This window comes from Kwoniella bestiolae, chromosome 3 (genome assembly GCF_000512585.2).
Source record: "Kwoniella bestiolae CBS 10118 chromosome 3, complete sequence".
Lineage (NCBI taxonomy): Eukaryota > Fungi > Basidiomycota > Tremellomycetes > Tremellales > Cryptococcaceae > Kwoniella > Kwoniella bestiolae.
Genome location: NC_089243.1, coordinates 1,816,815 through 1,839,848, shown reverse-complemented (window position 1 = coordinate 1,839,848; position 23,034 = coordinate 1,816,815). Strand labels below are relative to the sequence as shown.

General features: G+C 47.0%; 6 protein-coding genes across 6 annotated transcripts; 4 read left to right on the top strand and 2 right to left on the bottom strand.

The window, feature by feature from the left end:
• Positions 1–122: 122 nt before the first annotated feature.
• Positions 123–1,923, top strand: I302_105377 (uncharacterized protein; the record flags this gene model as incomplete). Its single annotated transcript, XM_019195237.1, has 2 exons — positions 123–1,166; positions 1,288–1,923. 2 exons carry the CDS (start codon positions 123–125, stop codon positions 1,921–1,923), a joined length of 1,680 nt encoding a protein of 559 aa, XP_019042950.1.
• A 612-nt stretch (positions 1,924–2,535) lies between these two features.
• Positions 2,536–3,916, top strand: I302_105376 (mRNA 3'-end-processing protein YTH1; the record flags this gene model as incomplete). Its single annotated transcript, XM_019195236.1, has 4 exons — positions 2,536–2,677; positions 2,770–3,217; positions 3,331–3,685; positions 3,824–3,916. 4 exons carry the CDS (start codon positions 2,536–2,538, stop codon positions 3,914–3,916), a joined length of 1,038 nt encoding a protein of 345 aa, XP_019042949.1.
• Positions 3,917–4,251: 335 nt separating this feature from the next.
• Positions 4,252–6,363, bottom strand: I302_105375 (ATP-dependent RNA helicase HAS1; the record flags this gene model as incomplete). The annotated part of the gene is made up of 6 exons (XM_019195235.1): positions 4,252–4,542; positions 4,628–4,948; positions 5,051–5,352; positions 5,468–5,585; positions 5,658–5,857; positions 5,931–6,363. 6 exons carry the CDS (start codon positions 6,361–6,363, stop codon positions 4,252–4,254), a joined length of 1,665 nt encoding a protein of 554 aa, XP_019042948.1.
• A 1,253-nt stretch (positions 6,364–7,616) lies between these two features.
• I302_105374 (uncharacterized protein) lies at positions 7,617–9,883 on the top strand (the record flags this gene model as incomplete). The annotated part of the gene is made up of 3 exons (XM_019195234.1): positions 7,617–8,807; positions 8,862–9,377; positions 9,437–9,883. The coding sequence occupies 3 exons, from the start codon at positions 7,617–7,619 to the stop codon at positions 9,881–9,883; spliced, it is 2,154 nt and encodes a 717-aa protein (XP_019042947.1).
• Positions 9,884–10,441: 558 nt separating this feature from the next.
• I302_105373 (uncharacterized protein) lies at positions 10,442–15,825 on the top strand (the record flags this gene model as incomplete). The annotated part of the gene is made up of 18 exons (XM_019195233.1): positions 10,442–10,510; positions 10,676–10,814; positions 10,924–11,024; positions 11,093–11,149; positions 11,236–12,305; positions 12,360–12,779; positions 12,833–12,968; positions 13,023–13,204; positions 13,265–13,418; positions 13,478–13,591; positions 13,654–13,845; positions 13,904–13,930; positions 13,985–14,168; positions 14,225–14,287; positions 14,339–14,922; positions 14,992–15,122; positions 15,199–15,469; positions 15,562–15,825. 18 exons carry the CDS (start codon positions 10,442–10,444, stop codon positions 15,823–15,825), a joined length of 4,158 nt encoding a protein of 1,385 aa, XP_019042946.1.
• Positions 15,826–16,417: 592 nt separating this feature from the next.
• I302_105372 (uncharacterized protein) lies at positions 16,418–22,332 on the bottom strand (the record flags this gene model as incomplete). The annotated part of the gene is made up of 7 exons (XM_019195232.1): positions 16,418–16,582; positions 16,692–17,380; positions 17,489–17,611; positions 17,694–17,856; positions 18,009–19,522; positions 19,653–20,923; positions 20,999–22,332. The coding sequence occupies 7 exons, from the start codon at positions 22,330–22,332 to the stop codon at positions 16,418–16,420; spliced, it is 5,259 nt and encodes a 1,752-aa protein (XP_019042945.1).
• Between the last annotated feature and the right edge of the window lie 702 nt (positions 22,333–23,034).

Genomic DNA, 23,034 nt, shown 5'->3' with positions numbered 1-23,034 from the left:
ACATGAGTATACGGTATCAGCAATGAGCGAGCAGATATCGGTCCCAAATCTCACTTCACGTATGGATAGATGTATTTGTACCTTGAAGAGGATAATATCAACAGCTCACCAACAGAAACATCATGTTGGGTTACTATTCCCTCGCAAGACGAAGATCATCAAACAACAACAGCTCACAAAACAACCCAGCAAGTCCGAGTCTACCTCTAAACTCATCCTCAATTTACGAAAGCGATCCCCCCATTCATTCATCCCCTTCGTCGAAGATACCAACTTCACCACCCGCTGATAGACAACTCGCGAGCGATAATCTAGGCTCACCATTCAGCATCACCAACCCTATCTATCCCTTCCAGCCACAGCATTCCTCAAACTCCAAGAGTAGCTTACCGACTCTAAGCGAACATGGTGATTCCCATCGCGATAGAGGTGATATGTTGACCAGTGGTGGGTCTAGAGCACCTCTTCTAGCGAGGGATTTCGGGATGTCTGGTTCGTCGAGACAGGTCCAAGATGCCAGTGGGATATCCGGCTCAGATGGAAACCACAAGGATGAGGAACACACTACGAGTGACTCGTTCAGCCTCTTACCTGGAGATGATACTTCTCTACCCAAATCATCTGTCGACTTGCCCTCCCAAAGGGAATTACACAGCAAATCATCAAATCTGGCAGATGATCCAAACCTGCTACCTCCTATATCGGTACATGATAAATACGTATCCAACCATATCCAACCCCTATCTTCACCCTCAACCCTCGAGGCTCGACCATCCATGACTAGAGCGACGTCTGCTCCAGGCCATCCATCCCATTCAGCTACGTCCCCTCCATCCGACACCAAAGGCCTATTACCCTCCGCAATCCCGTCGGGAGAGAGTGCGAGCAACGTCCAAAGCGCGCAGGAAAGTAATCAACCGATCTATGAGATATTCAATGCGAACTTGTCGAAAGATGGTATAAGCATGAGTAAGAATTTGAGAGGATATCTTGAGATAGTATTGAAAGGGCAGGAACAGTTGGGAAAGATGCATCTAGGGTTGGAGGGGTTGGGAATGGGCGAGAATGGGATTTGGCAAGTCGATAGAGAGGATAACAAGGGGGAGGGTGAGGTGAAAAGTAAGATTGAGGAGAGGCAGAAGGGCATCGAAGATATCATGCAGAGGGTGAGTCGTCTTGGCTCGTACCTTATTTTACTTGACCTTAAGTGGAACATATCGAATTCACCCTATGCACCTCTGGTTCCCTCTGATTGATTATATTGCTTACTCAGTTTGATTCTTATAGCTCGGCGAGATATCAGACACGCTTCGAAATTATCATCAACTCGGTACACCCAAACTTACCTTCCCACGCCAACTCCCCATCAACCCCAAATCACCTCGTACACCTTCGACTACCAATCTAGGCCGAGCAACTACTATCGCTGGTTCCCATCCTACCCAGTCCCAAAACAAGTCTCCTTCTCCTACAACAGAACTACATCAGACCAGAAACAAGCCTCGAGCACCGAGCTTGGTCCGAAGCAATACAGGGCCGGGGGAACTGTCACCCCGATCATTGATGAAAGACAAAGCTAGACCTAGGTCACCTTTGATCAATACTTTCACCAATATGGATGCATCGTCAAGCGACGAACTTGTCGATGAACGGAGGAAGGAGAACTCAAATTTATCGCCTGAACGATTGGATGATAAGTCTCCTACTAGGGCGTTCCCTGTCTCACCGCCTTATAAAGGTGGGATGAAAGTACCTTTTCTAGATATGAATAGGCTGGAAGAGGCCAATGGCCATCAACATATTCATGGAGAGGAGGATCGCACCCATCATTGGTTTGGTGAATCTCCAGATAGTAAGAGTAGTAAGCGGGAGAGGAAGATTACCGATAGTCCGGTAGAGATGACTTTCAAGTCTAGGTTTTAGGGGTAGTATGGTTTGTTCAAAGTATCGGTGTATCAATCGCTTGATGGTTAGATCCTATTTGTACGCTTTGTATATACGTGTTCGAGTAGCACGACCATATTGTGTTAATTGGAAACTTTTGTTGTATGTAACGTACCCATCATTATCGGATGGGTTTGCTGGTAGTGTGGAACGCCGAGAGACAAACATGTTAGAGTGCGCCTTGTACCGAAGTATCGTTGTAAAGTCAGTCACTATATCAGTCGTCTGCATTGTCCATTGCCATTTCGCGCCTGCATGCACCATCCAACCCCTCTCGCTGCTCTCTGTATGCATGGAGGGTGCAAGTTGCACGTGGGGAGAGAGAAGAGAATCATCTGGTATAGACTCGATACCATCCTCTGTATGGTGGTGAATTTGATTCCGCTTAGTCAGCAATTCAACCGGACAATCAATCTCGACTTCAAACCTTCGACTTTCAACAACGAAGAGTTAAACCAGCAACTCATCTTCAATTATCCCTCGTTTCACACTCCCTTGTTATATGCATTCAGCCAACGAATAGGTCTTTTTGAGGATTGAAGACCAAGTCCTGATCGACATAGAAAACGAATCTCCGTACGACCCACAACAATGGCCGCCGCTGCGAGCTCTTCAACACCCCTCGACCCCCATCTGGGCAGAGCAGCAGATTTCGTCCGACCGGATTTTCACCAGGTCAATTTGGATGTTGAAGGGTATCTGAAAGCTGAAAAGAGGTATAAGCTTGATTCGGGTAAGTACATTCCCACTCTCCCTTCTTCCATCTCATCTTACCATCACCACATTTCACGGACATATACTAATCCGATATTGAATTCAACGTAGACACCCAAATCTGTCCCCTCTCCCTTACTCCCCTTGGATGTCCTCTCCCCCCCTCACAATGCCCTTACCGCCATACCACCCCCTCCCCCGCGAACTTCACCTTACCTCCACCCCTCCCACCCCACCCCAGAGAACGCGAAAAGAAACTAACAGTATGTAAACATTACCTCCGAAACCTCTGCAAGATGGGCGATAATTGCGAGTACACGCATGACTGGAATCTCCGTACGATGCCTGTGTGCGTGATGTTTGTGAAACAGGGGAAATGCGAGCTGGGAGGGGAATGCCTGTACTTTCATCCTAGGGACCGGAGAGTACAGTGCCCGGATTATAATAGGGGGTTTTGTCTTTTGGGAGGGGAGTGTCCTAGGAAACATATTAGGAGGAGACTTTGTGGGGCTTATCAGAGCGGGTTTTGTCCTGATGGTGAGGGGTGCAAGCTTGCCCAGTGAGTATACCTATCCTCTATACTGTAATGAATTATTGATGCTTTCCTATATTGAACGCATTCGTTCTGACCCCTTAAATTGAACATATGCTAATCTCTCATACCCTACTTAGTCCCCCATCGGACCGCCCTCAGCCCGAAGAATATATAAACCCCATCCCACCCGACCCCACCCAATTCACCGGCCCGCCACCCCAACTTCCAGCAGGATACGGCCGATGGAGGGAATACAAATACGATCCCAACGCTGTCGTCGTGCCCGCCCCGGCATGGGTCGAAGGTGGTTCCCTCTCTGGATGGAGGGCAGGAGGTTTTTTGTCGAGTAATGCTAGGCGGAACGATGATGGACATGGCGGACACGGACATGGTGGGAGGTCGAATGAGAATAGGGAGGTACCGCAGGGGGCTCCTGCTGGGTATGAGAAGAAGACTGGTTGGGTTAAGGATCTGAGTACGGTGCTGTGCTTTGTGAGTTGAGTCTTCTTTCGTGTCCTGTTCTATCACTTTCATTTTTTCTCAATTTACCCGTTTTCTCCAAGTTAACTCGTTTCTTGAATCTTGTTCATGAGGGGAACTGATACTGACTCATCGTTCTCACTCATATAGAGATGCAATCAGTACGGCCATTTCGCAAATACCTGTCCTAACCAGGCTGTACCGGGAGATAGAGGTGGACTGAAGAGGGAGAGGGATCAGTAAACCCAGGCTACCTACAATCCTTCGTGCGGGACGAAGCTCTTCTGTCTCAGTACTCATACGTTTTCATAGGTTATCATATATTGTTGTACCTCGTAGACTAGACCACATGTTTTCAAACCACCAAAAATGCATCTATCATACCAGTATGCCACATATACGTGATCGATTATATCACACTGCAACTGACTTCCTACGCATCTCAATCTTGCTCTTATAGTCAAGTAAAGCCAAGTCGGCTACCCAAACGTACCATTTCATGTACACTTAGAGTAATGATAATCCAGACCAAAATGCATCAAACCATAACATACATACTACCCAAAACCAAACAACACCTAAAACTTCCCCTTCTTCCTATTCCTATAATAAGCCTTCTTCGGTACCCCATCGTCCTCCTCCTCATCGCTATCGTCATTCCTCTCCTTCTTGGCCTTCGCCGTACCCACCGAGATGTTTACTTTAGGGGGTACGCTGAATCCGAATGCTTTACCTACTTTTGCTAGATCCAATTTGTTCACGTCGAATATCTTTTTAAGAGAGTAGGAAGCGTAGGATTGGAGGTATGATCTGTAGCCGTCTCGGGCTGAGGTGTTTAGGTAGTGATTCTTTGAGATTAGGCTTTCGAGCTGTATTGAACCGTACGTGGTTAGCATGTATCACCTTGAATGACTGGTAAAGCTAGATGTAGATAAAAGAGTCAACCCAACTAACCTGCTTCTGCACATCCGCAATCTTCTTCTGAGGGAACTGATACTCGTTCAGCGGCACCTTCGCCACCTTAAGGAATCTCAGGAATCCCAATTCGGAAGGTAAGAGGAATAACAGAGATTTCCCAGTTTTACCTGCTCTGGCTGTTCGTCCTACTCTGTGTATATAATCCCTCGGATCATCGGGTGGATCGAACTGGATGATCCAATCTACTTTGGGGATATCGAGACCCCTAGCAGCTACGTCCGTACAGAGTAGGATACCAGAGGGGGCATTGCAGAACTCGAAGAATGTGTTGGTTCGTTTTTGTTGTTTCTGTTTGCCCTATAAGTTTGCAGAGTATCAGCATGAAATTCCCAGATAACATGGTGTGGCTGTCAGAGAGAATGTCCCTTGTTGATAAGCCTCGAAAAGAACTTCACTCACATGCAAATCCAACACCGGAACATCAATGTAATTCAACAACTCCGCGTGATAATTAACAGAATTACAGCTCGAGAAAAACACGATGACCTTCTTCTTCAAGTTTTTCCTCAAGAACGTGAACAACAGCATAAATCGCTTGTCGGATTCGCAGACGACGTAACCTTGTTCCAACATATCTACCGTTGAGGCTTGTTTCTCCTCGTCGACGTTTATGTACAGGGGACCTGGTCGGAGGGAGATTCGGGCGAGGTCGGTGACTTTGGTGGTTTGCGTGGCGGAGAAGAGCATTGATTGACGGTTTTCTGCAGTGGAAGGAAATATTAGCTCTGGGTCGCGGGATGCCATGTGTACAACCAGAAAGATTGGATCTTAGAAGGGAGCAACGTGCGCGAGAGAATTCAGGAGACGGTAGCTCACCAGCAGGCAACAGCTTGATGATCTGTTTCATCTCCTCCTCGAACCCGATCTCCAAAATCCTATCAGCCTCGTCAATGACCAAAGCTTTCAGGTTCTTAAATACGAATCCTTTAGTGTTCTACAAAGAATGCCACATGGTATTAGCTTCAGCAACATCAAGATGATGACTTCTCATGTTAGCGTGACCTACTTGTAAATGATCCAACAATCTACCTGGAGTAGCTACAATCAGATTCACACCTTTCACCAACTTGTCCGCTTCTGCTTTTCGGTTGGCTCCTCCCATGAGCACACCAAATGTCTGAGAATGACCTTGCATGAGTTCCTTGGCTACGCCGAATATTTGCAGGGCGAGCTCTCGAGTTGGGGAAATGATTATAACTCCGGTCCCTGCGATGATGACAATACGATATGATCAGCGAACGTCAACTAAATGGGCCTTGTTCGTGTTAAGTGAGCTCACCATTAACAGGCTTGAACCTGAGTGTACTCAACATCTCAACACTAGGAACCAAAAAGGCCATGGTCTTTCCCGATCCAGTCCTCGCAGCTCCCAACACGTCCTTGCCAGCCAAGAGAGGGGGTATAGTCCTAGCTTGAACTTCAGTCATAGTTTCGAACCCGATTCGCTGAATCGCATTCATAGTGGGGTTGGACAAGTTCAAAGTAGAGAATGGGACTCTCTCATACGTTGATCCAGGGGTGGTTCTCGCTCCGTCCACAGCAGATGAAGGAGCATCAAGCGTGACTTTCGAGGAGGTCGCCTCTGCCATTGTTGAGTCTGCGTCGGTGACTGGTTGAGGAGCTTCATCCCTCTCGGTTGTAGAAGTAGTGGAGGGTCGTTTTCGCTTTTTGGCGGATTTTAGACTGTCGTCTCGACGAGCTACAGCTGACATTGTGTGAGGTATCTGTCTTTGTCTAGATGCAGAGTGCGTATGTATACCTTTGTAAACACTGTCAAATGGATATCTCCAAAATACTGGAACTTGCAAAATTGATGCACTCGGGCAAGTCAGGTACGGTGATGGCCACTTGCGCTGCTCTCAACTTTTCTGGGATAAATCACATAAAATACGATGGGAAGATATTCAGGTGATCCACTCCCATCTCACCAAATTCACTTGGGCGGATTTGAGAATTTTGGATTTCGTCGCATTCCCCTTTTAACCTCGTTCAACTTGTCCTCTTCTCTTCTACATCTTCATATATCAACGTACATAAAACCAACAAAAGTCTCGCAGAGTCGAGCATAACATCAGACTGTGAGTGACTGAGCCTGTTTTGTCTTTATAGCTCTGTTCGTTCCATCACTCTTCTCGCTCTCTCCTCCTTTACTTTACTACGATGACTTCGTGTTCAATTTTCAAACTAGAGTCTGTTAGGCGAAATGCCCAAGACCCATAAACGCACAACTCTGAACTGTCTCCTCTCCTCTTCTTGTAACAACATCATCTCATCAGAAGGACGGTGCTGACAATTCGTTGGATAGTCTTCTACACAGGGTTGAGAGCTTCGCGCTATCCCCTTTCATCCGTCAAATTTTCAATTGACAAGGTGAGCTTTTGACGTTTGATCTCTTTTTTATCTCGGTTTATCTTGTGGCATCCCCTCAATTTTCTCATAATGTCTCATCGTCTACCATTTAAATGATGTCCCATATGGGAATTACCGCCTGAGCACGCCCGTCAACTCGCCTGTAGCGATACAGGAGAGGAGACAGGTACTATGCTGATAAAACATGGCTGTTTTATTTTACTGATTCTATTCATATTTCTCGTAATATTATGTATATGGTTGAAGAGGATATGATGCTAACTGCTGGTTGGTCAATCGTGACAGGTATCTCATCGAACGAAAAATTTCGTCCATCCTCCACATTTATAGCCTAATCCTAATGTAAGTCCAGCTCTCCCTCGCTCCATCTGGAAAGCGAAACCAAATACACCTTCAATCCTACGTTCCCTCCTTCCATAAATGATGATCACAACACGACGGTCTTCTTACATATAAAAAGCTGGTGTAAAGGCCCGAAACCCATTTTTCCGGGCACCCAATCTGACTCATTATCATTTCGTATCTTCTTCTGATTTAAGCTTGGAAGAGAATGATGCTGACGACTCATGATGCGATGTCAGAATACACACTCACAATGGCACCTTCTCGTCAGCCGGTTGCTGGTCCCTCCCGACCTAAACATTCTCAACAACCTGTCGCTCAGTCACCTCCCCCTTCATCCTCTGTTTCCTCCTTCAACCCTTCCCGAACCCTCTTTGCTTTTGCATCGCCAGTGCTTGGCTCAGCCGATAAAGTCCAAGTATGGGACGTTACGACCGATCGAGTCATTTCCGAATGGGAAGTGGCTGGCGCAAGCAAAGCTACCACCGTCACTTGGGCGAGTATACCTTCTTCCGATGCCGCAAGCAAGAAGAAGAAACGACGAAAGTCTGGTCCGATCGATACTGGCGATGAAGAAGTTGTCCTCATCACTTCCGCCAAAGGTCAGCTGGCAGTCTTTTCACCTACCAAAGGCGAGATAATACGGACGATTGATTTGCCTCAACCTGCCACTGCTGCTTGGTCCGATGAACACGCCACACTGTTCACCACCTCTTCGTCTATTCTGGTACTATCTCCCGACGCTTCAAGCATATCGAATACCTTCACTCTCCCCTCATCAATATCCTCTCCCTCTGCTTTAGCGATACTGCCTTCTTCGACTGCTGAAACATTGCATGTCTTGGTCGGCACCATCTCAGTGGTAGTACTACATCTTGATCTCTCATCCTCCACAGTTACCTACACCTCGTCCCCTCTTCCAGCTTCTACCACCTCCATCAGCTCTATTCTCCCTCTTCCTACCTCCGAGCAAGGTTCATCCTTCTTGGTGGTATCAGAAGACGATCGAACAATATCCCAATATACCATTGTCTCCCCTCAAACAACACCTAAGCTATCTTATCGATATGCTTCTCCTACCTTGTCTTCCGCCCACTCTCTGTCTACGTCATCAACCTTATTATCCGTCTTGCATTCATCAGGCGAGATATCCTTGTTCCACCTTCCAGGAGAGCTGGACTTCTCTCGACCCAAATCTGACTCAAAGCCAAGCACGGTCAAACTCGTTGAAGGTAAAGAAGAACGAACGGCAAGACTTTGTCGAGCTACTTTTGCTTCTGGGAGTGAAGGTGCTCCCGGCGCTCTCCTATGTGGTCGAATGACCGGTGGTGGAAGGGTCAAATGGCATCGAGCGGTATTCGAATTGCCTGAAGGGGGTCTCAGGCCATCTACCACGGTGAAATGTGATGCCCAAGATCTGGTCGGAGGTGCTACATCGTCTACAGTAAGTCATGACCAACTCAGCATGAATGTGCCTCAGCTGACCTGTTACCTGTAGACATTGCCGATACAACGATTCACTGCACCTGCGAACATCACCGAAGCACCTGCGGCTGATACAGACGAACCAGCATCCAAATTACCCACAGACGTCGACATGGCTGACTTGTCCCTCGGTGAACGTATGCTTGCTATACCCAATGGTACTACTTCTGGCGCCGAAGCTGATGCTTCCTCGACAAAGAAAGCTGCAGCTGAAGTGACATTCGACGGACCTGTCAACGCCGCTTCTCTTACTCGAGTATTGGTCCAAGCCTTGCATACCTCCGATCCAGCTCTCCTCACTTTGTGCCTCTCGCATCGAAATCCCACATTGATCCGAAATACTATACGGAAAATGCCTGCTCAGCTGGCTTTGCCTTTACTCAAAGCCTGTGTTGAGCGATTGGGACAAGGTAAGAAAGCGAACAAGCGTGGCGGTGGTCGAGGTTCGGTTCAGAATGAACAGCAGGGTCGAGGTACCGTTGAATGGGTTAAGGGTGTTTTGGTGGAGAGAGGGGCGTTGCTCATGACTGTGAGTCACTTTCAGCTAGTCATATGTGTAACTTCTGAGCTGATCATTTCTGCATGTAGATGCCATCATTGCCATTACATCTTGCTACTCTTTCCAAATTACTCCAAACTCGACTGGAGACCTACCAACCACTTTCGACTTTGTCTGGTCGACTGGATCTCGCTTTGGCTCAGATACAAATGCGACGGTTAGCTGCCGAAGCTGCCTCTCAGTCTGCGTTGAATGGCGGACAGAAAGGGGAAGGACAAGTATACATCGAAGGTGAAAGTGATGATGAGGATGATGTGCCTATCGAGATGGGTGAGGAAGGTGAAATTGAAGATGTCAATATGCTTGCTGGATCTGATGAGGAGTCTTCGGATGAGGATGAGGATGATGACGATGAAGAGGACGACGATGAGAGTGATGAAGACGTGTTGGACAGTGATGATGATGAGGGGTTGTTGGATCTGGGAGCGGAGGAGAGCGAGGATGACGATGATGAAGGGGATAGTGATGATGAGTAGGAGAGGTATAATACACTTGCATCATATATCCACAAACATATTAGCATTGTATTGATATGTATTATACATCTTGTTGCTATTATACTGCTTTTGCCCATCTATTCATGCTGTTCATCGCCTCGCAGGGACTGGATGCCATGAACGATGCAGGATAGATAGTCTAGATTGTCACAATGAAAATTTAACGGTGTGCTAGGGCGAGGATGGTCTAACCGAGTACCCCATATACGCACAAACCACTCCGTTGGAGTGGAATCCGCGCTAATGATACAGTGGACATTGGGATTACCAGTCGCGTCTCACTTCATGCTGTGATCTGAAATTTGTTGTTGCGTTTCTATTCAACCCACTACTTTCCCTGCTTGATCTACCTCTCATTCTTGCAATCGTACATATACCTTCAGTTGTCTTGTGAGATCTTGAGATCTTGAGAAGGAACACCGGGACCACCAACTCCCAGATGAATCTTGTGGTTTTGGTCTTGAGATACCATTTGAATCGATACCTTCTACCGGACGACGGAAAGAGGAAAGAGAAGGGAAGGAAAGGAAAGGAAAGATGGCGGACGATAGGTCCATTGAGAAGTTGGCGAGGAAGACTTTAGGGCTGGATGAGGAACCTGATAAGGTGGGTTCTCTTCGTCTTCCTGCTGCTTCATCCATCAGTAGTCAAATTTCGATTGCATGTCGAGTTGCAGGAAGTAGCCCCATGACTACCCGTCTTTCCCTTTCCTTCGCAGCTTGATCATTGGATGGTAAGCTGATACGTCGGTCACTGTATATATCTGTACAGCCAACACCCCAATTCTACCTCGATGCTTTCCAGGCCCACGTTGCGAGTTTCCCTGACGATACCAACTTTATCATCGAGTTGGCGGATCCGAAGAGGAAGGGAGGGGAGATAGGAGGGAATGGATTTGGGGTGATCACTTGTGAGTGTGACGAGTATAAGCGATATCGCAGGAGAAGCTCTATCAGCATACCATTACCGTACTGTTCATGAATGATTGTGAGCTGAATGTCGTACCGCTGTCGTTGTAGGCATGGAAGATCTCTGCTGGAACGATGTGATCTTGGCGGCTGATCCTAACAAACTTGAGGGTGGGAGACAAGATGGTTTTGGAAGCTTTTCTAATTATCAGGTGAATTGGAGTCGTACAAACTAAAATGTACGAAAAGGTCAATGAGCTGATGCTCCATTTGTGAATAGGATCACTGTATGGAACCTGATCATGCAAGAGCGAGGATGCAACGTTGTGGCAGGTTGGTGAGTTGAATTATCATCATCTCTCACATCTGTACTATGAAAACACGTCAAGTTGACTCAACCACCATCACTTTCACTTTTCACAGGGTATAAATAACCAACGTCAACCTCATCAACATCTAAACTCTTTCTCTTCTTTTTCTCTCTCTTCAAGACCACCAAACTCTTTCGAATACTCTTCTTCATCATCTTCCAGACCACCTCTTCCTCTTGAATCTTCTTCTTCTTCCTCCTCTACCTCTAAAACGGGTCCATCAAAACCCTCCATCTTGGATAACCTCTCTCTTGCTGGTCCCTCCTCTTCTTCCAGCATGCCTCCTCGTGCGAAACCTTCTAGATCTAGTCCGACTAAATGGTCTACCGACAACGACAACGAAGTCAAGCCCAAGCTCACTTCCTCATCATCATCGACCCGACCAAGTCGTAAACTCCCCCTCGATATCATCAGCATATCATCATCATCTACGCCTCCTGGTTCAGACGACGAGAACGAATTCGACGAACTTGCTGAAGACTCCGACGACGATGATGCTGTCATACCCTTATCCGAAGATGAGATACCCGACGAGTACAGAAAGGTCACCAATAAGAATGACCCAATCTTACTCACCGATTCGGACGATGACGAAGATATGGTGATCAGAGATAGAGGGAAGGGTAAAGCTGTAGCTAGAACCAGCTCGAATAACAGTATCCCACTCGCACCTATATTCACACTTTCGCAATCTAACAGAAAAGCCAAGACCGACGTCGAGGGAGGAGTGGAGATGGTACGAGATGATAGTGGATCTAGTATCGGTGACAAGGAAAAAACCTTTAACGACTTCTTGAGCAAGATCTCCAAGAGCTCGGGTAGAGATAAAGGGAAGAGTAAAGAAGATATTACCGAGCCGGGTAAAGTACAAGCGCTCTCTTCGGAGGAGAAGATCAAGATGATGATGGACGAGGAGAAGGAGAGGAAACCTACCCCTGTTGGTGGGGATCATGTTCCAGCGCCACCTAATTCAAATGGTAGGTACAATTTCGGATTCCTCTCCCTCGGAAAGACTAACATCGCCATGTTAGGTGTTCCCGCCGCTCCTTTGCCTCAATACAATGGTGCCAATCTCGCTTATTATGAGCTTGAGGCACAATATCTTCGATCCCCTCCGGTTCAGTGTGTTTTGCGCCTCTACCTATACCTCGTCACTGAGCTGACGTGATATCACAGAGTGAAATGTATACAAAACCACGAGTTATCCCTATTGGTCAACGGCCGATTACGAGTCCTTGCTATCCTCATGGTCAATCGAAATGTCCGACGAGAATACTTCCCACCGTCTCCACCTCTACTTACCCTCCTTCCCGATCTTCGATATCGAGGTCCACCCTCGCTTGTCACTCTGGCCAACGGAATCGCTGGTCCGTCAACTCAGCCTGGCGCTAATGCCGTTGTAAACGGTCAGCACAATGGGTATGCAGGACTCAACATGCCTGGTGCTTGGAATGCTGGTCCTGTTCCCGGCTTGGGCGCACCACATCAACTGGCTGGTATGATCGGACTCGGAGACGATGATGATGATGATAATATGGCGATGAGAGATATCTATGGTGGGATGCAAGAATGGGATCGACCACGAACAGATGAAGGGTAAGTCACTGTTTTCGCTATGAGAGATACATGCTAATGACCAATGTCCTTAGCCTGCATACATTCTTCGACGAGAACTTGAAGGACTTCATTGAAGATACCACGGTTGAAGAATCGCTCAATCGACTTGGACTGAACAGTATGGACGATCGTCTCCCGGATCTGAAAATCAAGTTGATGGCCCATCAAGTGAGTTTCAATTCGGTCCTTGTGGAAAGTGACATGCTGACCTTGTATGTGTAGATCCTCGGTGTCGACTTCATGATCGAGAAGGAAAAGGATAAGAAGTATCTTGGTGGGATCAACGCCGATGCGATGGGTCTTGGAAAGACTGTCCAGTCTATTGCTACTATCGCGTGCCATCGAAGTGAAGATCAAAAAGTGAAGACCACACTCATCATTGCGCCGCTAGCGCTCCTTCATCAGTGAGTATCCACTTGCTCTTTGTTCTGCGAGGTACAGCTAATTGTTGCTTTGTCTTCCAGGTGGAAGAACGAGATTGAAGCGAAAACTACACCTGGATTCCTTCGAGTACTCATCTATCACGGACCGAAGAGGGTAAAGAGTAAACATAATCTCAAGCAGTATGATGTGGTTCTCACCACTTACGGTACTTTGGTAGCTGAATCAGGCCCAAAAGTAAGTGCTCATCTCCCTTCGACGATACACACATGAAGCTGACGCTGCTTGTTTTGTAGGAAAAGCGAAAGAAAGCTGGAAGTGATGACGAAGAAGACTATGCAGACGTGAAGAAGCAAGGTCCGTTGTTTGGAGTACATTGGTGGAGAGTCATCTTGGATGAAGCGCATCAGGTAAGTCTGACACGTCTCAGTAATCCTCAGAATGGCAATATCGCTGACTTTGAATTCGCTAGATCCGAAACAAGAATACCCGAGCCACTAAAGCATGCTGGGCGCTAAAATCACATCTCCGTTGGTGTCTTACGGGAACACCTATCGTAAACACTCTGGACGATATGTACCCCTATCTCCATTTCCTGAGTATCTCGCCTGCAGCTAGGTGGGAACATTTCAGGGGACATATCTCCCAGGTCCAGAAGAGACGAGTGAGCCAATCTATGTCCCCGAATATGAGTTATGTTACTGATAACAGTCGATCTACAGCCGAAACTCGCAACCAAGCGAATGCAGGTTAGTCATTCATAAGCGTCAATCCTGTTTCTTGAGCTGACAACGACTGTTCAGGCCTTGATACGACCCTGCTGTATTCGACGAAACAAGGATTCCGAGCTGAACGGCCAAAAACTCCTCCAACTCAAACCGAAACATACCAATGTGGTTGAACTGAGTTTCACCGACGATGAACGACAAATCTATACTGCTATTGAAGGCCGATTTCAAGTCCGATTCAACTCTTATCTCAAGAAAGGTATATATCTCCCGCCTCAGTCATGATCATACGGCTAATTTTTGACACTGCTGCAGGAACCGTTATGAAGCATTATTCAGTGGTGCTGGTCATGCTTCTTAGACTTCGACAGTTGACTTGTGAGTTGAGCCGAGCTGTGTGCCTGATGTTTAACTGACAGTCCTTAAAAGGTCATCCATGGCTTCTTCGACGAAATCCTAACGACGGTGCGCACGACCAAGACGTACTTGTGTCCGACGAAGATCTCATGTCCGGTGTCGATGCTGTCAAAACGGACGACATCGCTGAGGTTGCTCGGGCGAAGACTCTGTTGGGAGATGAGGTGGTACAACAGATGAAGAAGAAATTGACCGAACGACAAGCCAAGATCAACGATGCTGCTTCTGATGATACCGAGGTATCGCGAGAGGAAGAGTGTCCAATTTGTAATGACGTGTTCACCGATGAACGAATCACGCCCTGTCTCCACTCATTCTGTGCGCCTTGTCTTCAGGACGTCTTCAACAGCGCTGCTAACAATGCGGATCTGAGTGATGCCGATATCAATGCTGGCAGACGAGCTTGTCCCATGTGTAGGGGACCTATCGAGAAGGGAAGGGTGTTTAGGGCGGAAGCGTTTATGGAGCACGATAAGGAAGATGAGGAAAGTGATATGGCTGAAGAAGATGGAGTGGAGGGTGATATCGAGGCGAAGTTGGAGGAGAACAATGAAGAGGAGTATGAGGAAGGTGATAGGAAAGGGAAGAGAAAAGCTGTGAGTGGTAGCGTACCATGCGTTTTACAGCGTATATTGAGATGCTTCATGCTGATGCTTCCATGGCAGAACGGCGATGTCAAGCCTCGACTCGTCAAGAAGAAGAAAACCCAACCCAAAGGTGAAGACCCCCTTGCAGATGTTGCGGACGAATTGGCGATGGAAGATGTTCCTCCTTCGACCAAAATGAAGAAGCTTGGGTGGGCAGATCTCTCTTTCTCGAAGTCGTTCATTCGGTGTTGTAACTCTTAACTGATAGGCTGTATAAATCAACAGTGACCTCATCGATGAAATCAACAAGAAAGATCCCACCGACAAGATCATTGTTTTCTCTCAATTCGTCCAATTCATTGAACTTTGTTCGCTCTACCTCACTCGAAAGGGGATCAACCATGTGAGATATATCGGTAGTATGAAGCAGGATGAGCGAGAGAAGGTTCTGAAGGATTTCGGAGAATCGTTGAAGGATAAGCCTAATTCACCAAAGGTTATATTGATGTCGCTTAAATGTGGTGGAGTGGGGTTGAACCTTTGTGCGGCGAATCACGTAAGTGACCTTTCTATGCCCTTACATCACCTATCCGGATTTCCATTCGTTCTTCCGCTACAAAGCTTGGATGTGCTAATTTTGAGGTACAGGTAATTTGCATGGACTTAGCATGGAACGCAGCCACCGAGAACCAAGCTGTCGACCGAGCTCATCGGATCGGCCAAGACAAGGAAGTTCACGTCCATCGATTGGTCATTGAAAACACCGTCGAACAACGAATTATGACGCTGCAAGAGGAGAAGCAGGCCTTGTCCGATGGAGCTATGGGAGAGGGTGCTGCTGGACGATTGGGGAGGTTAAGCGTGAGGGATTTGATGAGGTTGTTTGCTGTTGGTGGAGATGGGGAGGACTAGGTGGCAAAGCTGAGGGGTGGATATGTGGATATGGGTATGGATTTATTGGTGGATAGACACAGTGAGAAGGTAACGAAAAACAAGGAAAACTGAAATAATGGGATACTCGTGAGCGAACGCAGGGCGATTTTATATGTGTGACGAGCAATGGTAACGAGAATAAGTTGTATTTAGAATATAAAACCATCATTTGTTTCGTTTGTATTTTCCAAGTCGATAAGAATCTCGCTGAGCGGGTTATGCATTTATGTCTTGTCATGTCATTTATTGAACGGCACATACCAATCTCTGCAAATTAGCAAGTTGTCATGCTGAGTTCCAGTCTAAGCAAAGTTCATCGTGATGTAACCAGGTGAACATAGGTCTTCACAATGCAGTGTTCGTATAGCAAATTGAGTGCATCAGAGAGTCAAGCCAGTACAACAATACATTTATTCTTGGTCATTATCTATCTAATATCCGGATGACGTCTATTTGCAAGTGAGGAAAACGAGAGCAGTGTAATATGAGTCATGAATCATGAAGTATGAACTAAGTATGATAGTTATCAGGATGAAAAGGCAGAAGCAGGAAAAGGAAGACGTAAAACTAGCTACTCCCATTCACCAGTCGACATGAGCTGAGCGAAGAATCCCCCTTTATTGATCAATTCACTATAGGTTCCATCTTCCACTACTCTCCCCTCTCCGAGACATATGATCCTATCGCATCGCCGCATGGCCTCGGTAGAGTGAGTAATGAATATGGTTGTTCGGGACTGGTTGAATGGATAACAAGAGATCAGCTACGTCACCTGGAGTAGGACAGGACACCTTGATACTGTGGAAAAAAGGAATGTGTAATGGTAAGAGTTAAACCAAACTCACATCCTTTATTCTGACGATGGTATCCAAAACCACCCTAGTATTATCCACATCCAACGCACTCGTACATTCATCCAAGATGAGGATATTACTATTCTTGAAAAGCGCCCTGGCAATTTGTAATCTCTGAGCCTGACCCCCTGAAATCAGTCCCGCATTCTCTCCAAGGTTGGTATCATACCCCTTCGGAAGGGACATGATGAATTCATGTATATTCGCTAGTTTCGCTGATCGTTGAATCTCACTTATTGGTAGTTCCCCACCGAGGGTATAGCCATAAGAGATATTCTCAGCTATAGTCTGATCAAACAGATTGGTCGACTGAGAAACTACCGAGATATTATTTCGGAGGAACTTGGTATCGCTACTTTGCAAATCGTACTTATCCTCTAGTATGATCTTCCCGCCTGTTGGGGCGTAGAGCCGTTGAATAAGGGACGAGATGGTTGATTTGCCGCATCCTGATGGACCGACTATCGCTACGCATTCTCCCGGTTGGAGGGTGAATGAGATATCCTGTAGGATCGGGACGTCAGGTCGGGTAGGGTATGAGAAATTGACGTGGTCGAATTTGATAGAGCCTTTGATGGGGAATCGGAGGTCTCCCTTGGATTCGTCCGTCGAGGTGGTGGGCAGGAGGTAGAGACGGTTGAAATCCCGAGAGGCGACTCGTGCTTTTGCCATCGTTGGGACTGTGTGGTGGGTACATCAGTAGTTAGCATGATGTCTTGATCCTACCAGCTTAGTCAGATGAGTGGCGTTTGGGAGATCATATGTAGTGAGAAGCTATCTTTACTCACTGAAATCCAACATTCCCGAACCGAAAGTCAAACTGAACAACGCCAGATTGTACACCTGTAACATCTGCTCATAGTTCATTATATTCTTTATCATGAATTCAGATCCAGCGAAATTCATGAGAGCTGCACGTGAAGTCCAGTCCCATCAGCTAGGATTCGCCTACCCTCCTGAACCTTCGAGCCTATTCCAGAAACATGCACTCACCCTGAGCAAACAACGGTAATGCACTGGCAACAGCACCTCCCATAGCCAACGTCCAGGCTGTCTTATCTCCCAGCTGTTTCGCTCTCGCAGCATCCTGTTGGAATTTCACTTGGAATGCCGAATCGAGAGCCATAGCTCGGATACCTCGGATGTTGGAGATGCTCTAATACACACAAAGGTACATGTTCAGCTAAACTATTGTTTACGAATCCATCTTCATCCTTATCATACTTTGTATGTGGTACGCTGCATACACGGACAAATTGATGAGAGGATCCAGAAAGTGATGATGAGTCAAAGAATGCACCAACTCACCTCATGGAACGTCCTCGCCACAGCCTCTCTCCCAGCTTTATGACCCACCTCAATCAGACTCATCACCCAACTATTAAACGCCAGGAAACCCCCGAACAGTGGCCCAAGTGCCAACCCGATCAAGGTCAACTGCCAGCCAACGACCATCGCCCAGATCAATCCCAACCCAATCATAGTAATCACAGTCACGCTCTTCCCAATCACCTGAGACATCAATGTCCTAGCGTCGTCCGCATCCTTGATCAATATCTGGACCAACCTCGAGGAACTATTGATGGACTCGTCATAGAATGATTTATCCTGCTTGATCATCTTATCGAACGCCACTTTTCTGATCTCATAGCTCCACCTCGCACTTAGACTTACCAGTGCCCATTCTGCTAAACCATCACATAGACCCTGAGCGGCACAGAGGGCAAGGACAATGAGGCCGTACTTTGTTAGGTCGTGGGTGTCGACGCCGCCCGAGCCGACAATTTGCATGAGCTTGGCGAGGAAGAATGACCAGACGGGAGTGGTTATCCCGTGTCCTATTGATCCGAGACATCCTAGGAGGAGGAGGTATTTGTTGGGTAGGGCGGGGAAATGGAGTCTCATCAGTTGCCCTATACTGGGTATGGGAGCTGGTGTGGTTTCAGAGAGTGGTAGAGTGGTAAGGTCGGTGGCTTTCAGATCATCTTCCAGGTTTTCACTCAGCGTTCTTTGTCGTCTCTGAAGTAAGGAGACGGAAGTTCGCGAGTTCGGTGTATCCTTTTCTGTCCAGCCGGGGTGTAATAGTCCGTTATTCTGGTTTTGAGGAGGGGTGATCGTAATTTGAGGTTGAGTGTATGGTAATCTCGATGAGTCGATACTAGGTCTAATTCTCGTTTCAAAGCTTGATCGTACAGTCAAGTGGGGAGATTGGTCCATGCCAAACGACGATGATCTTCTGGACATCCTACTATCAGGTCTACTCGTGCTAAATCTACTAGGTGGGCGTGATCCACCCAAATCTTCAGGATCCCACGTCAACCTCTTCTGAGCATTACTCAATCGTTTATTTGATCCAGGTGTAACCTTTGATTTAGAATGAGAGTAATCATCTAATATGTCCATATACGCACTCCCAGGTCTTCCTCCAATAGCGCTCAACCTGGCAAAATTCGGCGTACTAGCTCTGAAGGAATGTCGTCGATCGTTAATCAACTGTTCGACATCAAACTCATCCTCCATCCCAAGTATTTCTTCTAGACCTTGCTGCCAATTTGATTCGTCCGATATTCGTTTGATAGGGAAGGGTGTGATAGCCTGCTCAGCGGCCATTGCTGCGAAGACTCCTTGAGGTTTGTTCATCAGATCGACTCTGAAGCCTTGTTCGGTGATTATACCGTTCGACATGACGTAGACGAAATCGTCTGAAACGATCTGAGAGAGGTCATGCGTTATCACAATGGTTGTCTTGTTTGTACGCCATTTCTTGAGGTTCTGGAAGACCTGGATACGGGAAGTTGGATCGAGGGCCGAGGTCGCTTCGTCTGGAGAGGCAGATTGAGAATCAGCAATGATCCGTTCTATCGAATCTGATTGTATAATAGTGTATGCAGTTCTAACCTAATTTGAATGGCACCACTACATTCCAGTAGGAAAGGAGGTGCTCTGACTCACCCAAGATCAACACCGTAGGATCCCTAATCATGGCTCTAGCGATAGCGACCCTTTGTCTCTGACCCCCACTCAAACTATTCCCACCAGATCCAATCTGCGTCTCATACCCCTCAGGCAACGACTCGATAAAATCATGTATCATAGCCATTTTGCAGACTTCCACCACCTCTTCCCTACTCACATCTTTCGGTCTCCTACTTCCTCCTGCTCCAGCCAGACCCAACGCAACATTATCGTGTATGGACATATCAAACAGGATACACCCCTGCTGCACCGCCGCTATATGCTGTTTCGTAAATTCTTGGTCGATGTAGCTGAAATTTTGATTATCCATTATGATCTCTCCTGTTAATGGTTTATATAATCTCAGGAGGATCTGGGCGATAGTCGATTTACCGGATCCTGACCCACCAACTATGAATGTCGTTTCGCCGGGTGGGATGAACAGCGATATATCGCGGAGAACGAGGTTCTCAGGTCTTGAGGGGTAGCAGAATGATATGTTTGAGAAGTTGAATTCGCCATGACACCTTACGGGGACTATACCGCGCAGATCAAAATTGCTAATACGTTTCTCCTTCTTGCTGAAGATCCTCCTTTTCTTTGGCATGGTAGTAGTGGGAGGAGGGAAAGAAGGGGACGTAGGCGAGAATGGATTTTCAGCCACCACCGATTCTCTGGTCGGATCATCCTTGATTATCGTCAATAGCGATGCCATTGAGTTCTTCCCTTTTGTTATTCCTGTGAGGTGCGGTACGATCTGTTGCAAGTAAGTCGCGGAGAACAGACAAGCCCAGAAACAAGTCATCACTTCCCCACTCGTCGCTTTCTCATCTCTAACAATCTTCGCACCGTACCAGAACCCCAATACGAAAGTACCCAGTAAGAGAAAATCGGTCATTCCACTGGATATACCCCAGACCAGTCCTTGTCTAATCAATGATACCTTTCCTTTACCTATCAGACCTAGGAATCGTTCTTCCTCAGCTTGTTGCGCATTATGCACCTTGACGGTCGAGATTGCTGTGGTCACTCGCTCGACGCTGGTGGATGCTTCTGCGAAGGCACGGCGCTCGGACGCATGTAATGGTGCGGCGAAGACCTGCGTGATCATTTGAGTGAGAACGACCAGAGGGATGGTAGAGAGAGTGACGAGCGCGAGGATGGGAGCCTTGATCATTGCTAGGATGAAGCATAGGATGAAGGTCGCAAGGTTCATTACTACCGCGCCCGAGGACATGGCCGTTGCGAGACGGACGTCGTCTGTTTCTCTGCGAGTGCCCAAGGGATATCAACCACGATTGGACTATGTATCCATTAGACAGGGGAGACGTGTGAGGACGTACCTGGTGAATTTCGACATCAACCCTCCTACTCCGATCGCCTCCGTCTTCTCATCCCCACCACCACGCTCACCACTATCCTGATCTCTCATTCCCATCCCTAGATCGAACCATTCCATACTCTTATTCTGCACTCCTTCATAGACCATCTCCCGGAGCTTCGCAGCGACCGATTCACCATACCACACCCAGAACGTCCCCTTGAAGTAATTGAAGATCACAGCTAGTAAACCTGCTATCGTCAACTTCAGAGACGTATCCCTCACGCCATCTCGTAATATACTCTTATCCTGGTCCGTGGCGAGTTCTGTGAAGAATGGATAGGAAGCGAATATGGCGAATGCGTCTCCGATTACCAAAGACATGTAGGGAGCGATCAATGCCGATAGGATCGAGAATATGGTGGCTGGTATGAGAAAGAGGAGGTATTCCCTTGCAGTTGACAGGGCGAATAATCCTCTGAAGGACGGTCGAACGGGGCCGATAGGATTTCTAAGTAGTCCCGAGGCAAGAGAGGAGACCGGGCTGGTAGGCGAAAAATGTGTTTTGTCGGTCGGAGCGGAGATTTGAGAATCTAACAAGTCGGGGTGATCTTCGTATGTTGATTGCGGGATTGGAGACGAGGGGTACAATGATCTCTTATATTCAGAAATCGGCCTTTCAGGAGCAGTAAGTTCATCCAACATTGGTTCAAAAGTCAATTTCTCCCCCTTTTCGTTAAACGCTCTCGGAGAAAGGGATGAGAATTGATATCCTGGCATGGTTCGTTGTTTACCTCCTGATACTCTCACATCAGAGTATTTGAACGGATCATCATCGTTGATCATCTCCATATCATTATCTGGTGCCTGGGGAGTATGAGAGTGGGTATGAGATTGATATTGGATGGAATGTCTATCGTGGAATGAAGACTCTGTATTTCGTTCAGAGGATATACTGGGCGGGATACGTCGTGGAGTTATGGGTGTAAGTTCGTAATCCTGATCCTGGTTGAGAATCTCGAAGTGACTTGGGAAGGCTGATGGAGGGGAGGAATAGTATATTGTCCCGGAGGGTGATAAAGGTAATGCGGTATTGACTGCTCGGGTTAAAGTAGATGTGGGAGATGTGACTTGAGGTCTAGGTCTAGGTTCTTGAGGGGGTGTAGAAGGGATGTAGCGAGGTGGAGATGGTGTCGTTAGATTTCGTACCTGTCCAGAAGAGACAAGTGGATATCGTGAGTTCGTAAGATTCGTTATTGAGGGTGGTCGTGAGAAAGCAGGACTGGGAGGGTTTACTCTAGGTGATCTTGAGGAGGAAGAAGGGGAACGTATTTGACGAGAAGTGGGAGATGACATGGTTTAATGTTGGTAATCCCCTTGTCGGATCAAAAGATGGGTGAGTGGGTGGGTTCAGACTAAGCTAAGGCAGGGCGTTGTTATCGGAAGGTAGAAGTTGATTCAACGTCTGTGTGTGGATGCGATGTTGATTGATCTTGCGGTTTGTTGCAGGTGCGGCACTGTAAGCCTTTGGTGCGTTGTTAGATGTAGCAAAGTATAGAGGTGTACTATAAGTTAGAATGAGCAGAACTTGTCTTGAGTTGCAGTACAGCAAGTTAGTAGTATATCAAGGTAAGAAGTAAGATCGAAAGAAAAAGACATAACATGTCATTTCGCAAGTTACCTCGCCTGATACATGCATTCCTCCTTCATTCTCTCCATGAGGATACCATGATCCCCTTCCCAACATTCCAGATATCCCCCTTGGTCTACGTACTTTCCCGATGTGTACGGTGTGAGAGAGTCATCTTGTGTATTATTGATCCTAAAAAAGAGAACAAAAAGCAAAAAACAACAAAAACGACAAGGAGACAAAAAGACAAACAGAAGTTTGATCATCGATTCAGGGTTGACAAGGGTAAAAAGGTACCATCAGTCGAACAAAGCAGGAGGTCTCCAGAGGTGTGTGATAAGCACAAAATTAAGTCCACGTCATGCTAAAACATTGGATACAATCCGGATGAACCGGCATTTGATCCGGCAGTTACCACGTGCATATAC